This window comes from Diabrotica virgifera, chromosome 9, assembly GCF_917563875.1.
Source record: "Diabrotica virgifera virgifera chromosome 9, PGI_DIABVI_V3a".
Taxonomy (NCBI): Eukaryota; Metazoa; Arthropoda; class Insecta; order Coleoptera; family Chrysomelidae; genus Diabrotica; species Diabrotica virgifera.
This window is the reverse complement of record NC_065451.1, coordinates 9395818-9417154: the sequence shown is the minus strand read 5'-3', so window position 1 is coordinate 9417154 and position 21337 is coordinate 9395818. Positions and strand designations below refer to the sequence as shown.

General features: G+C 31.1%; 1 protein-coding gene across 1 annotated transcript in view; it reads right to left on the bottom strand.

Moving 5' to 3' along the window:
- LOC114332249 (protein pangolin, isoforms A/H/I/S-like) overlaps positions 1-21337 on the bottom strand; it is a 50347-nt gene that overhangs the window by 17820 nt on the left and 11190 nt on the right. Inside the window, exon 2 of the mRNA XM_028282010.2 lies at positions 1682-1754. Within this exon, the coding sequence (XP_028137811.1) occupies positions 1682-1754 (73 nt within the window). The remainder of the gene's footprint in view (positions 1-1681; positions 1755-21337) is intronic.

The window sequence follows — 21337 nt, the reverse complement described above, 5'->3', positions numbered from 1 at the left end:
ACGTACTGAAAGATATCATAAAAGGATACATATTTCATAAAAGTCGACAAAAAAATTAGGTATACGTTTTCATGAAATATTCCAAAAACAATTCTTTTGTCATTCTTTGGTATGTATCAGTTTATTTTTTGTATACGAAAATATATAAAACAAATTTTCACGAAATTAAAAATCTAATAAACATTGAACAGTTATTAACAAACTTTTTTTCTATCGTAATATCGGAATAATAATTTGTAATAAATAAAAATTATGTTCGGTACCTACCGGCAATTTGAGAAAAATTTACTAATGTTTTTTTTTATTAGAAGGATGTACTTAATTACTAATTAAAACATAGTTTTTAATTCCAAACAACTTTTGATAATATTAATTTTTGATATTGTGAAATATGAAGGTATTAAGTACTTTACATTTGAGGGCAGCGAAATTAATATTTTTTGACATACCTCGTATCAGATTCATAAAATTGATAGTTGCATCTTAGGTTCTTGACCATGCAGAGCTTTTTATGACGAATATTTTTTTGGTAAAATTAACAATAAACATTTTTCAATGTTATCCTAACTTATGCAGACACACTGTACACTGTACTGTAATATAGTATTTTTTTAGTGGCTCTATATTATTTTTAACAGATTGGCTCTATATTATTCAACGAGCATGTAATGATGGCTATTACTCACGATGATGAAGTTTGCGACACGAGCCGTAGGCGAGTGTCGTAATTCATCATAGTGAGTAATAGCCATTACATGCGAGTAGAATACTATACTTTTTCTACGACCTTCTTTTTATTTTAATTAGTAAAAAATTTAATTATCAACTACTCGAGATTTAAATTATAATATTATTACAATAGTATTTTGTATTTTGACAACGAAACCCCATTTGGGCTTCGAAACGTTAATACATTCATTTTTTAATAAAATTGTGGCTTATTTTCCATAAAAAATACTTAATTAAATTATAATAATTTACAAAAGTACCTAAATGCTATTTACCCCTAGTACGTGGCTGAATAATTGGTTGCCTACTATTACTAAATTATTATTTATTGTAAAAATACAACTAGAAATAGTCAATATAAGCTCTATTCGTTTCCGAAAAATTATAAGCTTAAATTTGTACGTACTGTCAATTAATTTAATAAATAGGAAATGGCTGTTGTCGGTGGACGTATTTCAAGAGTTATAATGTATATTTACATTTAACTATATATAATATAATAATATAACTATACATAATATGCTTTAACATATTTAACACAATATAGCTTGAAAAATAAACACAATATTAGTTATACATTCCAATTAACATAAACAAAATGAACTAATGTCACTGTCACTAAAATAAATGATAAACGTCAAAATTTTAAGTAAACAAGATATAAACGTAAAAAATATACTGACATTGTTACAGTTAAAATTCCTTTAAAAATTTTTCGAAGTTAATTATTGATATAAATTACAATAATTATTGTATTAAATAAACAACTGTAAGTAATTTTATTTGCAGTTTATATACGATTAATATTAAAAGTGGCATGCGTCACTTGAATCTAACTTCAGCCCGTGAGTAATGAATTATTACTCACGAGTACAGTAATGGGTGCTATTATCTATGAAAAAATAGCGAATAATTAGCATGTTATTAAACGGTCGTAGAAAAAAGAACTTACCAAACACGGGGCTGTGATCTGGTCGCTGGACATGTTTGCTGGTAGGATGGTAGTTTCCTGTTCCGGACTTTTCCTACAAATGATGAAAAAATATGTTAGGCAGATCCAATTTCATCAATTTGTCAAAAATACATCTTTTTGTATGTGTATAAAAACTATTAAAAAAAATACTGTCGCCCCAAAATTATTTCATTCGGAGTCTAGAAATCCCAATCTTCGTTTTTCGTAATTGAAAAAAAAGTCTGCAAAAGGAAACGAAAAAAAAAGTTTGCAAGAAGTAAAAAGTTATGCTCAAATGGCACACCTGATTTATACAATGATTTACTATACAAAAACTCAAAAACAAGTAAGTATACTATGCAACTGGAAACTACAATAGATACAATCTGAGAAAAAAATAGAAAATACTAATAACAGGAGACTGAAACGCTAGGATAGGAAATTGTATAAACAAAGAATAGGGATGCATGGGAAAATAGAAAGTAATGGAAAGAAATAGAAAAGGAGATAGGAGTATCCAATTCTCTATTATAGTCAATAATACGAAAATAGGAAACAGCCTACGGGAACAACAAATAAGTAAATCAAAGATACCTTCACAGCCTAGGAAATAGAAACAAGAACCATCATAGGTTAAAAAAATATTCAAAAGAGCTAGAAACGACAATAAAAGAAGTAAAAGTAATAAATGAAGAACAACTTGAGACACAGCATAGACTAGTAATAGCGGAAATAATAGAAACACCATATATTGAATATACATTATAGCAAGATAAACATAAAGAAACTAAATATAAACAAAATAAAAGACATCAACCAAAGTAAAATAAATAAGATACTACAGAAATAGGAAAAGATTAAAAAAGATGACTCACTAGATGAAAAATGGAACAAATCAAAGGAGGTACTGAGGTACATAATATACGAATCACCTAAAGAATCCTGTGGAATTAGAAAATAAAGAAAAACCAAAAACGAACCAGATGGTGGATAAACACAGTAAAAATTTGGCTATCATTGATAACAAAACAATTATTAAAAATATGTGTGCAAAGAAAGGAATCAAGGGACATAGAACTGTATAAGAATAAAAGTAGAATTGTCAAAAAGTCAGTTAGAGATACGGAATAAAAATCCTAGGAAGAACTTGGGAACAAATTACATGAAACTTATGAAAATGACAGTAGATCCTTTTGGAATACAATAAACGCATTAAGAGAGCGAAATATAACAGAAATATTAGAGCGTAAAATATAAAAATGACAAAATACAACATAAGCTACACGAAATGATAAAATACTGGAAAGAGTATTACACCTGTAGAAGAAAACACAAACACAAGCCTGAACTCAAATGATACATCAAGCTCGAGGGAAGAAGAGAATAGGACTTGGAGACTAGAGAAAGAAGAAGTAATCGAAGCAACAAAAGAATTAAAAACGGAAAAGCTGGATGAGAAAATGGAGTAGAACCAGAGATTATGACAAAAAAGGAAAGGACAACCCAGGCAAAGATGGATTTATAACGTACAGCGAGATCTCAGAAAAGAGGAAATGGATGATTGGGAAAAAAGAGCAACAAATAGGGATGAATGGAGAAGAATAATAAGTAACTTTAGTTGGTAAGGAGCATGATTGGACAAGAAGGCACCCCAGTTGATACAAGTTATGTAATATTTATAATAAATATATTAATTGTATTTTAGATTTAGGCCTCAAAAGAAACCAAAAAGAGGACGGCCAAGAAAAGATGAATAAATGAAATTATTATAAAAGCAACTAAAACCAGACGAATGAACCGCACAGAAATGAAAATGATACCGAGAAACAAAAAAAGAATAGAAAAAAGAGAATAGACAGCAACACAACAAAAAAGCATAGGAGGACATCACATCATCAGAGGACAGTCATAAAAGATCCGTTATATCGTAAATTATTCACCTACACCATTAAAAACTTAAATTAATTGATGGTATGTACGACGATTTGAACCCAACATTTGACCTACCTATCAACTAAACATTAAAATGAGTCTTGTGAATCAACTGAGTCATATCTTTTATTTGTCACTAATTATGCCAGGGATGGGAAGACAAGAAGCTGAGTACAGAGTCTAATGCTCTCTGTCTAACATTTTATTGCATTTATGTTTCTGCTTTTCTCAGGTCATGGTTTCTATTTTCAAAAAAACAACATTTGGTTTAATTAAAATAAAAAAATGTTCCTAAAACTTACTTATATGATACTTTTTGCCACTTTGTATATTATTTGTATATGCTTATCCAGTTTCAGTCATTCCCTACTCTCAAAGATTATAGTATGCTATTACTCTCGATAAAAAATGAAATACAAATATTATCAATCATGTTCTGATACATATCTATAAATGGTTTGTTGACAAACGTATCAACCGATAAAATATCGGCAATAAAATCAAAATTAGAAAGATATGTTCGTCCTAATATCTAAACAGTTTGAAAAATGTACATACACACTGGTACAAAAAATAATTATTTTTATTCAAAACATTTTACAGATTTTACATATAAAATAAAAATAGTTAGTCATTAAAAAATGCATATCATACAGTGTGACAAAGTCAAGTGGAATAAATTCATTATCGTAAATGAGCGATTTTATAAATAAATCCCGAAAAAGGTCGATTTTGATTTTTAAATAATACCTAATATTAACGCTAATATTAAATGTATAGTTTTTACTGCTAGTTTATCATTGAGCCCGCACAGAAGATTTTCGTCGCTGTACTCAGCTTCTTGTCTTCACTCAACACCAGAAAAACAAAAAAAACTTATATATAGGGGAAGAACGGACGTAGAAGAAACCGGCGGGTGTAATTTCCTCACCAAAATAATCTTTTACCTGCGTTTAGAAGGGTATGTCATAATCCGACAGGTATTTTCCTCACCAAGACCGAAATGGTTATTTCAGTTATTTCAGGTAGATTTTACTACTTCAATTGAATTATTTATCTACTATTAAATTACAGTAGGCAGTAATACCTATAACAATTAATTAATTATATTATTTTATTTTTAGGCACAATTGGAATTTTGACAAAAATGGCATGTTTAATAGAAAGTGATTGCGGTAAACCTTACGCGGTATTGGTATTTGAAAATTTTATTTTTTATAAAGTGAAAGTTTTAAAAAGTGCAGAAGTGTTCTGGAGGATAAAACAACTTGCAGTGCGAAATTTTTTACTGTTGTTCTGAAGCTATTTCCTTGTGGCATTTTTATAATTAAGTATTTTCGATGGGAAATAAGCCACAATTTTACCAAAAAATAAATTTATTAACGTTTCGACGCCCAAGTCGGGTGTCGTTGTCAAAATACAAAATGTCGTTGTCAAAATACAAAAACAAAAATGGTTATTTAGTAATATATAAATGGGCTTTTATTTATTACTTGGGCGTCGAAACGTTAATAAATTTATTTTTTTTTTGGTAAAATTGTGGCTTATTTCCCATCGAAAATACTTAAAATTTTTTACTATTGGTGCAACTTTTACAATATCTACAAGTAGCCTACAACATAATCATGAACCAGATTGCCAGAAGTTAGATCGAAAAATTATTTCTAACTATTGTAAACGTAAAGCCAAAGAGCATATTATTGAAAAACCAGCAAAAATTATGCGCCAAGCGCTTGCAGCTAATTTGTCTGAAACAATTACTACGATTGTTGTCAGTTACATAAGAAAAAATATATAATTATCGACGAAAAATGATGCCTGATCGACTTACTTCCAATATTGATGAGGTTCAAGAATTTGTGAAGAGGTGTGCTCAAAAAATAACCAAGACCAAGAGGGAAAATTTTCTCTTTATAAACTGTGTCAAAAGTAGGATAATTGTATTTAGTTGTGAAACACATATAAGACTTTTAGCCACATTGAATTTTATTATATGGATGGCACATTTTCTTACTGTACCACATATTATTTGCAATTATTCACTATTTATGGGCTAATTAATAGGCATTATACTTCTTTATTATACTGTTTACTGCCAAACAAAAAAAAAAAACAGAAATTTACAATATTTTTTATTTGTTAAAATCAGAAAAAAATCAGAAAATTTTTGAAGATTTTGAAAGGGCTATACATAATGCAATCATTGAAATGTGTCCGAACACTGAAATACATGGTTGTAAATTTCACCTACATCAAGCTTGGTATAGAAATGTTTTGGTTTCCTGAATCAGAATATAAAAATTATTCTGTAGGAGGCAAGTGGCTCAAACATACTTTTGGCCTTAATAAAACCAGAAGACGTATCAGCTTGTTTTGTGTTTGATTTAATGTCATGCAAACCAGAAAATGAAATTTAAGATAGATATGTTGATTACTTAGTTGAAACTTATATAGACGAAACTGCCATATTCTCCCCATATTTGTGGACAGATACAAATTCTTGTGTTATTCGTATTACGAATGCTTGCGAATCTTTTCATTCGCATTTTAATTTATCGTTTTGTAATACGCATCCATCCATATATTATATTTTCTTTGAAAAAATTAAAGAATTTCAGGTAGATACGTATCTTAAAATTTAAAGTTTGCATATTGCAAAACATATCAAAGATAAACAAGCTAAACTGAAATTGAAAAATGTAGAAAATTTATTAATAAGATATCAGTCTAATCAAATGATTAGAATGGATTTTGTAAATTGTCTGTCTTATAATAGTAAATATTAAATAATAATTTATACGTCTTGCATAATATTATCTATATTATAAATTATTATTATATTGCAAGGAAATTAATGTCTTGTATTCGGATTTCGGATGCTTTCATAATATACATTCCTAAATTAAATCTATATTTTTATTTTATTACCTGAGTGAGTTGGTGAGGAAAATACCTACCGGATTAATAGGAACCCTTAAATTTGGTGAGGAAAATACCTGTCGGATTATATGTTTCTACTGGTTGGTGAGGAATTTACCTCCGCCCGAAGAAACAGACCAGGCCAAGGTAAAGAGCATGAGAACAAATTAGTCGGAAAACAGAAGTAAAAAAAAATTGGAAAAACTTAATCATACTACTTAAATAAAAGTAAAAAGCAAAAAATAAGAGCCCTTCAAGAAATAGGATAAAAAAGGAAGGTAATATGTATAGAAAAGAAAAACTTAAAACTAAATCAAAAGGCTTGTGAAAACATACTAAGAAATGACATTCTGATGATAATAGAAGACTTCAATGACAAACAGAGGAGCATAATTTCAAGGAGAAGTTTCAGGGAAAAAGCGAATGATAATGAAACAAGACTATGCAACTTAGCTTCCTTCTAGGTAGAAGAGCAGGGTTCCGTCCAGACAGAAGAGAAGGTAACTAGATACACCATGTACTTATTTAAAAAAAATTGGCTAAGACTAATAGAGAATGTCAGATCATACAGGGGAGCAGACTCTGATTTAGACCACGTATTAGTAATATGGTGTATTCCACGAATATACGACTGTTTTGGATTACCGCGACAACGAATATTTTAGTGTACAGCAGGGTTGGGCAAAAGGCGGCCCGCGGGCCGGATCCGGCCCTTTTGCTTACTTTATCCGGCCCGTTGAAAAATCCCGCAAGCTTTTTTTAAGAGCATAGGCGCAATGCTTTTTAAATGCATTAGTTTTTTTCGAATCCTGAGAAAATTATACTGTCGACGGCCGAAAGTCCCTGAAAACTTATACAATGAATTTTAGTAAATCGCAGGGGTGAACAAAAAAGAAAAAAAAATAGTGTGATTTTTATTTTTAAATATCTCCTTCAAAAGAAACTTTTAATTTATTCTAAGGGACTTTTGGCCTTCGGTAATAATGTAATCTTTCATTCTGCGTTTAAATTTTTCAAAAATATCTATTAGTTTTCTCACGATTCGAAAAAAAGGAATGCATTTAAAAATCATTGGTCCGAAATTTTGCGCCTACGCTCTTAATCTCTTTTATGCGATTTTCTTGAAATCAACAGTATTAGTGTTTGTAGTGTTCATATAAATAATGTATCTCTATCTTCTGCTTTTCTTAAAAGCGTCTGTATGTTTAACCCGGTCCAGGCACAAATATTTTTTGGCCAGGGAATTTGTCGTCTACCAGGACCTTTTTCCTTCCATTTTACCCTTCATAATCAGCTGCTGCAACAACTTACAATAACGTACTTATCATTTATTAGTATGTGCCCTTTCTTCTTGCTGTCCTTCTCCCTTTAATGATGGTCAAAGTTCTTTGTTCCTTTCCCATTCTGTGTAACACCATTTCGTTAGTAATATGATCGGTCCATGGTATTTTCAAAATTCTCCTAAAAAGCTACATCTCAAAAGCTTCCAGCTTTCTCACTAAGTCAGCATTAACAATCCAATAAAGAAGAATAGAGTGGACATAACAGTTTTATTATCATCCCGGTTTTTTATAGGGTTCTCCCAGTTTCCAGCTTCGTCCGTCGTTGCATTCGTCAGGGTGAACGTTCCTTTCCGACATTGTCTTTTGAATGCCACCCAGCCAGGACTGTTTCGGCTTTCCCCTCTCCCTTCTTTCCTTAGCGTTCATTTTAAAATTTGTTTTGGCATCCTGTCGTTGTTCATTTCTTCTACATGACCATACTAGATCAGTTGACACCTTTGAATTTCGACTATGATGGTTGACTTGACCTAACATTTTACCATCCGATGTCAGATTTGCATATTGAATCTTTGGTTGCTCAGAAATTTCCTCATCTGCAAAAAGGCTGCTCTTGAATTTCTGAATTTAATTTTTTATCTGGATCGCTCTTATGGCTTAATATAATGGACCATATTAAAAATTTCGTAATTTAACTGAGAACTCTAGGAATAATTAAAACGATCGAAAATATCTACCAGAACAATAAAAGTAAAAGTAGATGAAGAACTAACTGACCATAATTGAAGCTGAGAAGGGATAAGACAGGGAGATTCCCTGAGTCCTCTGTTGTTCAACCTGATCATGGACAAAATATTATAAAAAGTAAGAACAAAAAAAGGATACCAAATGCGAGAAAAACAACTTAAAATAATCTGCTATGCAGACGACGCAACACTAATCTCTCAAAGTGAAGATGATTTACAACGTATGCTGCACGAATTTAATATAACCGCTAGAAAATTTAACATGTCAATTTCCCCAAAAAAGACCAAATGCATGGTTATAACAGCAGATCTAATAAGGTGTAAATTAGAGCTGAAGGGTCAAATAATAGAACAAGTCATGGAGTTTAAATATCTAGGCATCACATTATGCAGCTACGGCAAACTCGAAACAGAAGTGGAAGATCAAGTGAATAAAGCAAACAGAGCCGCAGGTTGCCTGAATGAAACAATATGGAGAAATAAAAACCTCGGAAAAGAAGTGAAAGGCAGAATTTACAAAACAGTCATCAGACCAATAATGACATACGCGTCAGAAACACGACCTGATACAGAAAGGACAAAAAGAATGCTAGAAACAGCAGAGATGAAAATATTGAGAAAAATCGATGGTAAGACGCTGTGGGATAGAGCTAGAAGTGCAGATATACGAAGGAGATGCAAGGTGGACAACATTAATAACTGGGTGAAAAGCAGAAGAGTAGAATGGAACAACCACATAAACCGAATGACAACAAATAGAGTAGTAAGGACGGCGAGAGACGGTTCCCCAATAGGAAGACGATCAGTGGGAAGACCACGAAAAAGATGGAATGACAACTTACTGGAGGCACATTGAAAAACAGACAGAGTAATGTCTATATAAAAAGAAGAAGAAGAAGAACTGAGAACAAATTGTTCGCATGTACACACAAGCAAGACAATTGATTATTACTATTATTTATTATTAACAGTCAATTGTATTTGTCCAAATGCTTTAAAATGATACTTATAGTATTTATGTCAAAAAACTTTCTTGGACGGAGAAAGACCTATAGGTCTCCGGCCCGGGAGACATTTTGAAAATTTCATTTTGGCCCGCGCTTAAAAGTATTTGCCCACCCCTGGTGTACAGCATAATAAGAAGTACGAAAGTATTTTGCTCTAATAATTACTCCAGTAAACAACAATATAATTTGCAATTTACTTTCGTTCTTCATATTTTGCACAGTATAGTAATTTACGTAACAAGTTCCGAAAGTGTCATTTTGGAACTACTAATAAAATAAAAAATTTTAGTAGTTCCAAAATGACACAAAATCTACGCATCGTATAAAAAAGTTTATTTGAAGAAAGTATATTTTTTTGTTCTTCTTAATGGCGGTACAGGCTCGTTTTTTTTAATATTGTATTTAATTACAGAGTCATTTCCACATATTAATATATTTTTCAAATTGGGCTCTGTACCGCCATTCTTTATTATATTACGAATACGTGTGCCAAATATCTCGAAAAAATATTCAAAATTACAGCCGCAATCTTGGAACGCGTTTTTGCTACCTGTTGATCGCTACTGTATCACCTTAATGAACTTTACAGCGTTGTTAAAATATGAAGGTCCTAAGTGTAGCATAAATGGTAGAAAAACGTAAAATGCGAATACTTATTTTTGTATGGTGTTTTTCGCAATTATTGCTATTTTGCAACAAGGGTGACTATTTTTTAAATTTTTAACCAATTCTATATTGTAGGAACTTTCATTACGCAACTTTTATATTAGTACAACTTTTCTCAGAAATGAATAGTTTTAAAGTTATAATCAAAAAACCAATAAAAAAATCGAATTTTTCCTTAATATTTTAACATTTTGATTATTTAAACAATGTTCCGGACCATTTTGAGTGAGAGGATAACTCAAATATTATTATTTGAGTTATTTTCAAGCAATTTCTGCAAAAAAATTTGAGTCACCTCTCAACCTCCATCTCAAAACAGATGCGCACTGGACTATTGTGATTCCTATCTTATAATTAACTAAATCAGTTTTATTTTAAGTCAAAACAAGTCTGTAGAACGTAAACAAATCTATGGGGGTTTGAAAAAAAATTAAATGGTGCATAACATAAGCAGTAAAGAAACTTTTTTTAACAGCAATACATTACCAAATTCTCGGAATAATTATCAAAAATACTTTGTATATACTTTCTCTGTTATCTTATCAAAAAATTATTGAAAATCTACTCAAAATACTTATTTCCTTAAAAAACAAAAACTATAAGTGTTAGATGTCTATTCAGATGTAATTTGTCTCTCTAAGTACCTGCTATTTTACCATTGTCATTTAGTTTAGAAAGCTAATTTGGTGGTTTTGGGGCTAGTTTTTCTAGGTATTCCGCTGTACTGTAGAAAGTGTGAACAATAGGGATTAGAAACTTTCTGATAAGAATTTAGTTCAAAGAAACACAAAATTTGTCAATTAGGTCCGTGATTTTGTAAAGTAAATAATATCACTAATTTAGTGACGTCACAGAAACACATTTCTAAAAACAAAAAGGAAACCACTATTCTTAGTACCTACATATAATTTTTTGGATATAAATTCAAGTGTCTGAGTCTATGAAATGATGTCGATAAGAAATAAGTGCCTGAAAGGAACTTAAAGAGACAAGCAAGACGGATGAAAGGTGAGGGATGCGAAAATACAGCGTTGATAGATATCATTTATTATTCATCCATTTCCTCAAGCTTTCGTTAAAAAATTCAATGATTGTTGGCTTACAAATCCATTTGTGTTTTCTATACTTCTTTTGAAAATTACTGATATAGTTATGCATAAATAAGACAGGGGATTAGGATAGACCACTAAGATACACAGAGGATAGGCCACTAAGGCCTATCCTATCCAATCTAATCATGGATGAAATAAAAAAAGAATGACAATAAAGTAAGAGGATACAGAATGAGAAAGAGGAGCAAAAGAATATAACATGACGATTTTAACTAAGAAAACTAGAATAATTACTAAAGAACCAGTAATATGTAACCTAGGGCAGGGGTCACCAATTGGCGGACCGCTGTCCGCATCCGGATCGTAGGCTAGTTTTGTGCGGACCGCCATTAAATTCAGAATGTGGTGTTTAACAATTTTAAAAATGTTTGGACATGAAATTGTGTACTATGTTTGGCTCAACTAAGTATGTGTGCGAAGCTGCCTTTTCAAGAATGAACTTTATTAAACATCGGTACAGATCTCCTCAGCTAACAGATGAATATCTCAACTCCCTAATGAGAATCACTTGCACTAAACTCACTTCAAACTCACAGAAAACTGAACAATTTCTGCCTGAACATCTGTCTGAACAATTTCTGCCCAAACATTTCGCCCGGCATCCTTCTGATTCGTTTATAGGCGATATTTTTTAACAAGAATCCGCAAAGAAATCAATACAGATCAATCAGACAGAGAATTACATTAAATCCGGACCCCGGAAGTGTCATAGGTTTTCGAAACGGACTCTTAGGGAACATAATTGGTGGGTGAAGTCGAGTTCGCTCCGCTTCGTTCAGGTATATTTTAGAAGGGTACGAATTGGCTCCCGCATGAATGCGAGTAGGCTCTCATATAATAGCGGAAACATTAGACATTGTTGCCAAATCGTGTAATATTTATACTGCTTAGGAAATTTACATAGTGATATAGACTTTTTATAGGAAAATTATACTTTTAGACAAATACTTTTAGAGTTTGTTTTAGTGCAACATTGGCATATGTGGCAATTTTAACACAAATTATCGGTGTCGGCCGGTATGCGCTCGACCGTTTTGCGCTCTTACCTGAAATCGGCCGGTTTGCGCTCTACACTCTAATACCCGAAAGTTAAGTTAGGACCGAAGGGTTAGGTCTTCCTCCTTTCCCATAGATATTTCTAGGAAGGTACCTGTTTCTAACAAAAAGAGAAAATTTGAAAGAAGTGACAACGCTGGGTGATATTTTCGACATGTTTAGGTAAAATAAATTTTGTCTATGGGAGCCAATTCGGACTCTACATTTTTAAGTTCAGGTAAAATTCTTACCATTGGGAGCGAACTCGACCCCGTCCTAATTGGTGACCCCTGACATAGGGTACCTAGTACCTAGAGCCAAACGATCAATTCCATTTAGTTTATTTTTGATGCTGTAAACTTTTGTAAAAAAAAATAATAAGCTTTTTTTCGATACTTTAAAAATGTTAATAAGGTTTTCCCGAAAACCGCTTCTTTCTTCGGTGATTTCGAGTTAAATTATTCGATTTGGAATTAGACGAATAAGAACGTATTTTTCAGGAGCTACAACTTTGTTTCTACTCAATTTATAGACTTTACTGGTACACCATTTTTTTTCGTTTTTTTATAGGCTACACTTTTGCTAAAAATAATCTTTTTGATAAAATATTTACTTTTTGAGTTATTTGGGAAAAACGGTCTGAAAACATAGTTTTTTTTGTCGAAAAATCAACATTTTAAATCGCGAATAACTCGAAAAGTATTGACTTACGTAAAAAACTTTATAGAACAAATGGCGCTTAAAATAAGTCAATTTATCCATTTCCGGAGTTATTTTAAACACGCGTTTTTCACCCCCCGAGAATGGGTAAATGTCACCCCCCAAGTAAAAGTAACCAACGGCACAAATTCAACTTTGAAGTGGAGGGTAAGTAGAACCTAAATCCAAATTTTCATGCAATTCGGAATTGCCCCTGGAAATTACACTCCAAAACGGTCATTTATTGGGCTATAATTAAATTACAAATTATTGACACGTTTCGTCATTTTCCTTGATATTACTGTCTTTCATTGATTGAAACCTTGAACCGTTTGACTGGTTTCAGTGTGTCATAGACTTATTAAAAGTCTATGAAAGTTCCATAAAATTCGGCTTTAAATTCGTAACAGAAAATTCGTACATAATTGTAGTGTAGGAAACGGAGGTTTTCAAAATGGACGCAAAATGGACACAAGTCCGGTTTTATTTTTTTTCCTGGTATATCAAGGGGCGCTTATTATAAGACTAACTTTTTCTTAAAAAATTTCGTCCCGGAACCCCCCTTTTCATCCCTTTACAGGGCGTATTTTGTGGTTTTTGCGAAACGTAGCCCTTCCTGTGCGTTTAACAAAAAATTTCCTTAATAGTAAAATTAAGAGGACTATTTTCCTACTATTTATTTCCGACAGCATATGTCTATCACTTACCGTTTAGCGGGGGTGGCGTCCCAAAATTAACAAATTAAAAAAAAAGATGTTTAAAAAAAATTATTTTTCCCTAACTGTAATGAAAATTAATCCCTGGGGAGATTATTTACAAATAAGTGGCTGATTTTTTGGTATAGGTTTCATTTAAGAGCAATTGCCCATTTTTTAATTACAAGGTGTTACATTTTAAAAATATCCCCTTCTATACCATCGTAACCACCTATGCTAGAGTAAAAAACCTTTCAGCGTTTATCCATGTACTGGTATTATTTACAAATTTCTATAATGCACCCTCATTTTTTTTTCTGGAACCACCCCAAAAAACGGAGAATTAATAAAGAAAGTGATTTTCTTGGCATCCTTCACACACCATGCCATTTATTAAAATTCTTCATAGATCATTTTGTGCACGTTCTTATTACCCATGCATGGACACCAAAGGCGATATCTTAATGCAACCCTTGTAGCCAAAAAAAATAAATAAAGGGGGGGTTGAAAAAAAATATTTTTTTTTGTTTTTGACCCATATGGACATATGCTCCATCAATAAGGTTTTCATAAATATATATATATATATATGATTATTGCAACAGTCCTGCGGAAACTACCCCTATCCTTACAAATAAACTGCAGAAACTACTTCTATCCCTTGGAGAGCATGTTTTGACGATTTTCTCATTACCTATGCATTTTTTTTAAAACAAAACTTATAAAGAATTAAAGACCACTATTTTCTCTACAAATAAAGTCCTATGAATTTTTTTCGTATAAGCAACCGTTACGACACAGTGGCGCCGAAAACCTCAGAAATGCTTTGGCGGGCTCCAGTTTTTGTTTTTTTTTTCGTCACCTATTCATTTTATGGATAACATACTTATGGAAAATAAAAGAACACACTGTCTGCTACACATTATGGCCTATGCATATTTTATTTTCTTTGCACCCTAAAGCCACAATGGTAGCCCAAAATAAATTTTTGATTATTTTCTTTTATTAATTCTCCTTTTTTTGGGGTGATTCCGGGGAAAATATGGGGGTGCATTATACAAATTTGTAAATAACACTAGTACATGGATAATCGCTGAAAGTTTTTTTACTCTAGCATAGGCGGTTCAGATGGTATAAAAAGGGGTTTTTTTTTAAATTTAACACCCTGTAATTAAAAAATTTGCAATTGTCCTTAAATGAAACCTATACCAAAAAATCAGCCACTTATTTGTGATTAATTGCCCAAGGGTTTCTTCTTAATTTTCATTACAGTCAGGGAAAAATATTTTTTTTTAAAAACATCTTTTTTAAAAATTTGTCAATTTTGGGGCGCCACCCCCACTAAACAGTGGGTGATAGACATATTCTGCCGGGAAATAAATATGTAGTAGGAAATAGTCAGTCCTCTTCATTTTACTATAGTCCAACCATTTTTAATTGAAGGCGACTCATCTACAAATTGAACTGAGAACTATCGGCAACAATGTTAAATTTTAGAACTAAATTTATACCGGGGGCATTTTTATTGTGTATCCTTTGCCAATGTGGATAAGTGAAAAAATTAGATGATTTCCGAAAATTTGCCTCGGTAGCAATATACCTCCAGCCGATGGGTCAAATTTACAAGTGGCTAAGTTGAACAAATTCCTTGAATACTGTGAATCATTGGTAACCTTATCAATACTTCGCTGGTCTATATATTTATGTCCGTCGAAGGGTGAGAATTCTTAGAAATATTTTACTCGTCAACAAGTGTCCTTATCCGCATAGACGTCGGGTGTTTTGTTTCTTCTGACATGGGAATAAGTCACAATTAAGTTTTAAATTAAATTTATTTGACGTTTCGATTTCCAACTTGGAAATTATTATCAAAATACACAACTTTAATAATTTAAACAAATTTTGTTTTTGTTGCTTGGTAAAAAATTCTTCTCTAATAATTTAATTTTATCTCACTCATTCATATTGACAATTCAGACATAATATATTATACATTTTAAAGTAGATTTATCTATTAAATCTTAATCTTCGATTCATTGTCTTCACTCTTGTTCGTATTCTCACTGTCTTGTCTTTCGTTTACTTGATTAAAAGAAATGCTCCACCATCTTTCTATTTTTAGTAGGCGTGTAAATTGGAGATATAGTTCATTAAAATGAAACCAAACATTGCTTTTTGGTGGTGCCATTTGCCATTATTCTTTCACGTTTTAATATCTGTAAAATATTATTCATGCCGTTCCCAAAGATCAAGGATAGTAAATGAAACTCAATACTTATTATAAACACACATCATAATGACAATTTAAAGTGGAAATTGACCTTGAAATACTGTATAGGTACTCTTAATTAATAAAATTTTACTTTATTTATTATTTTACTTCGAAAATAAGCCCACTTTGAAAATTCAATTTATTTGACGTTTTGACTTCCACTTCGGAAATCGTTATCAAAATACAAAATATTAATAACACTTTCAGAAGTGGAAGTCGAAAATATGCCAAAATGCAAAATTATTTGCCAAGTAAAATAGTGTATTCGCTCTGAGCGTTAACAAAGTGTCAAAGCAAAATCGACCAATCTGCTCGTGGTGGCGGTTTTTTGAAAATTTATCAGGACTCTTTGTGTATGTTTAAATGAGACATTTAAAAAAAATGCCGTGTCACGGTAGTGATATTATGTATTAATATAAACAGAAAATAGAAACGCACTTAATCTGATATAAATTTTTCTATTTCCAATATTGATTATCAGTTTGATTTTGTATACATAACCTCACTATCGCAGTTTATGTCAATAAATCTTTATTAACGAAAAATAAAATATTTTTGTTGCACTATAAATTACAGTATAAATTAATAACGAATGAATTCTAACAATTGTATTCGGTTATTATCACTACAAAATAAAATATTAAAGTTTAACAAAATAATCCCATAAGACTCAATGTTAAAACGTCTTGACAAAATCTGACAGCGTGTCACGTGACTGTAAGTAGAGGGGAGACGCACGGAGCCAACATATAACTAATATTGGATATAAATGGAAAATAGAAAAATAGAAAATAGAAAAAAATGTTTAATTCAGAAATAAACATTGTTTTTCGCTTAAATTAAATAATGTTCAAACTGTCAAGGGGCAGATGGGTGGCAGCTCGAGTATTGAAATTAAGCGAAAAACAATGTTTATTTATCAAAAACCATTTTTTTTTTGTCTTCTGAAAGCAATAGAATGTATTCTAAATTAAATAAATTACATGCCTTCTTCTTTTTTTTTTGTGTCAATTTAATTCAAAAAAAAATTTTTGAACAGCTTGTATAAATAATTATGTTAATGTTTATATTGCTGAATAGAGAATTGAATAACCTTTTAAATAAGCTATCGCACGACCTCTATTGACATTTAAAAAAATCATCGATTACGTCATCACGCCCAAATGGATGACGTCACTAGTGGGATATATGTCTCAAAAAATCATAATTTAAAAGTAAAAATCGACCTGTTAGGATTTTTCCTTAAAGTCGGTGGCTTACGAAATAACCAATTTATTCCAAACATTTGCACCATACTGTATGTAATTGCATAAGATGCCACAAAGAAATAGATTCAGAAGAATATTTACTTTATTTTGTTAGACAACTAGAAAATATCTGTCAAAACATACATGATAATTTAATAATTACATCGATCTTAGATTTAACTTTTACGTAATTACGTGTATAAATAAGTAATAAATAATTAAAATATTACTTTGGTACGCCACTGCAAATTTGACAAGAGAACTATCGGTGACTTGCTTTAAGTGCGATGTTGCCAATGAAACACCTTCAATTAAAAATTGTCGAAGTATATAAAGTAAATTTTTTGCAAAACGTACAGGTAGGACTACGTTTCGCAAAAACCACAAATTACCTCCGTTAAAGGGATGAAAAGGGGGGTTCCCGGGCGAAATTTTTTAAGAAAAAATTAGTCTCATAATAAGCACCCCTTGATATACCAGAAAAAAATAAAACCGGACTTTTGCGAGGTTCAACCTCTGTTTCCTACAATATTGTTTTACTGCGAAAATTTTACCCTTTTTCGTCCTAGTACCCTTTTAACTCCAGCTTACGAGTCTTTTATTTATACATGCGGAAATGTCTGTCACAAAATATAAAGTACCGGTGTAAACATCAACTACATAATCGTTTTTCTGGGAATGTATTTACAACTTTTGAGAAGAGTCAATACTGTGGATTAGAAACTTTTATATAGTAATTATTGTTGAAAAAAATGTTGTCAAAAATACAGTATACCTAGTATGATTCTTGAAAGTAAGGATTTGCAGAGTTGCTAAGTAAAAAACGAAGAAATATAGAAATTAAAAAAAGATTTTTTAAAATAAAGCAAAGACAAAATCAAGATACATATAATATTGATGCGGCCACTTGTCACATACACGATGGAAACAAATATAGACCAGGGCGCATCTGTAAAAATATTAGTATTTACATTTGGACGTTGAGAGGTGACACAAATTTTTTTGCAGAAATTGCTTGAAAATAACCTAAATAATAATATTTGAGTTATCCTCACTCTCAAAAAGGTCCGGAACATTGTTTAAATAATCAAAATGTCAAAAAATGAAGGAAAAATTCGAGTTTTTTCTTCGTTTTTTGATTATAACTTTAAAATTATTCATTTCCGAGAAAAGTTGTACTGACATAAAAGTTGCGTAATTAAATTTCATACAATATAGAATTGCTTAAATATTTAAAAAATAGTCACCCTTGTTGGAAAATAGCAATAATTGCGAAAACCTTACAAAAACAAGTATTCGCATTTTACGTTTTTCAACCATTTATTACACTTAGGACCTTCATATTTCAGGCAGAAAAACTTTATGATACAGTAAAACAACACCGTAAATTTCATTAAGATCGGTTAAATAGATTTTGCAAAATAAATTTTGCAATCCAGCTTTCGCAAAAAATTCATTTTTTTCAAAATATTACAGGACTGAAAATAAAGCAGATAGCAAGTTGAATTTTTTTTTGCGTATAGAAGTGTACTGTAACTTTCATTTGCAATTTGCAGAATTAAAATCGATTAACTACCACGGCGTCAGGAATTTTTTTAAATAAATATTAATTATTGGTGCTACGCGCAGGACAGCGGATAGTTTTCTCTGATTGGGCATTCCAATGACCTTTGATAATGATTTATACATTTTAATTTTTATTACATTTCGACATAAATAAATAAATTTGTTTATTGCAAAATAAAAACACATACTCTATCCTTTGAATAACACTTTTTTTAGCAAAAACTTTCTTTGTTCATATATTTTAACTTAGAGAATAACAGTTTATTATTTTTAAGCATATACAATTGTTTAAACAATATTTCACAAACAATAATAAAATTAGTTTGATTTTTGTGGAATTAAAATATTAAAATACAACAAAATATAGAGTAAGAAAATAATATATTAGATAAAGATTGGAAGAAATTTTGGTGGAAATCAACTTGGGTGAATCGAACACCGCTGTCCTGCGCGTAGCATCAAAAATTAATGTTTATTTAAAAAATTTCCTGACGCCGTGATAATTAATCGATTTCAATTTTGCAAATTGCAAATGAAAAGTACAGTACACTTCTATAAGTAAAAAAGAATTAACTTGCTATCTGCTTTATTTTCAGTCCTGCAACAAAATTTATTTTGCAAAATCTATTAAACCTATTTTAATGAAATTTACAGTGTTGTTTTACTATATCATAAAGTTTTTCTGGGTAAAATATGAAGGTCCTAAGTGTAGCATAAATGGTTGAAAAACGTAAAATGCGAATACTTGTTTTTGTATGGTTTTTTTCGCAATTATTGCTATTTTGCAACAAGTGTGACCATTTTTTAATTTGTTACGAATTTTATATTGTAGGAAATTTAATTATATACGCAACTTTCATGTCAGTACAACTTTCCTCAGAAATGAATAGTTTTAAAGTTATAATCAAAAAACCAATAAAAAAATCGAATTTTTCCTTCATATTTTGACATTTTGATTATTTAAACAATGTTCCGAACCATTTTGAGTGGGAGGATAACTCTTATTATTTGAGTTATTTTTAAGCAATTTCTGCAAAAAAATTTGAGTCACCTCTCAACGTCCATCTCAAAACAGATGCGCCCTGGACTAATAAGAAAACTTCAAAGAAAAGTGATAGGAACAACCCTAGGACGTAAGCGACATCACCCCATACAGAGAAAATATATTAACAAGCAAGAGAGAAAAGGGATATTAGGGTATGAAAATATAGTGGGAATAATTAAATTCAAATTTTTGTAATGGATATTTCATTAGAAGAACGGTACCTAAATGACAGGCAAAATGGATTCCAAACCAATGAACCATCAAGAAGAATGAATCCAGCCCAAAAAAGCCACAAGGCAGACCAAGACCAATATGTTGGGATGATACAAAAAAACGACAGAAAAACATGAAAATGCAAAAGTAAAGAAAATAGAAATGGGAAGTAGGATAATAGCAAAGACATACGAAGAGGCATTGAGGAAATAAATCTTTGAAGAAGAAAAAGAAAGAAAATATTTCTTTTTCTGAAAGAAAGAGAAAAAAAAATATGAAAATAAAACACCAACTTTTGTACCAATGAGATAAGATAGCGCAATTATTAAAAAAAGTAAGTAACCAAATAAAGTAATGTTTGACAGAAAATATCTTGATACCTATTACCCGGCGGTAAAAAATCCGGTAGGCCCGAAAGGGTAAAGAATTATATTAATGGGACAATGACATTATGCAACCTGTACTAAGACACAGAATAACTGGGTCCCGGTGAATTCGTAACTATTTTAATCCCCCATCCTAATTACAGGCCAATTGGTAACTCTGACCCTCTCAGGTAATTTTTCGGTAACCGATCAACTACCGGTGAATTCGTAACTAAATAAAGGTATAATCTTTTAGACTTGAAATAAACATATGGAAAATCTCTTTGCTTTTAAATTATCAGATGGATTTAAATAATTTATCATTGCTAAACATCTAAAAAATATTAAATTTACAATTACTTGATAAAAACCAAGCTCGTGTAGAGCTATACTTGATGGAAATAATACTTTTACACGTGTTAATGAAACACTATAATATTGTTTCTATTATTTTATTAAGATATTTCAATTTTTGCTATTTTTATACGTACATATAGTACAAATATAATGTTTTTAAGCAAACCGAGAAACATTCGGTTTAGATTAAGGTATTAGATTTAATCAATGGTTTCGAATTCACTTGAAGAAAGTTTTGGGTTGGCAGCTCAGGTAAAAAAAAGTTACGAATTGGCCGGTGTACATTTTGATTTGAAAATGTTTGTCATTAAAAGTTACGAGTTGGCGCGTGTCCGAATAACTAACCATATAGTTATTCTGTGACTAAGAGGAGATATTTGCAGGAGCTCTGGATGAGGCACACGAAGGTATATAGTACAATCAACGCAAAAATTGTTAATAACGTCAGATAGGTCGACAATACGGTATTAATAATTGGGGTATGGTATAGTATAGTTACA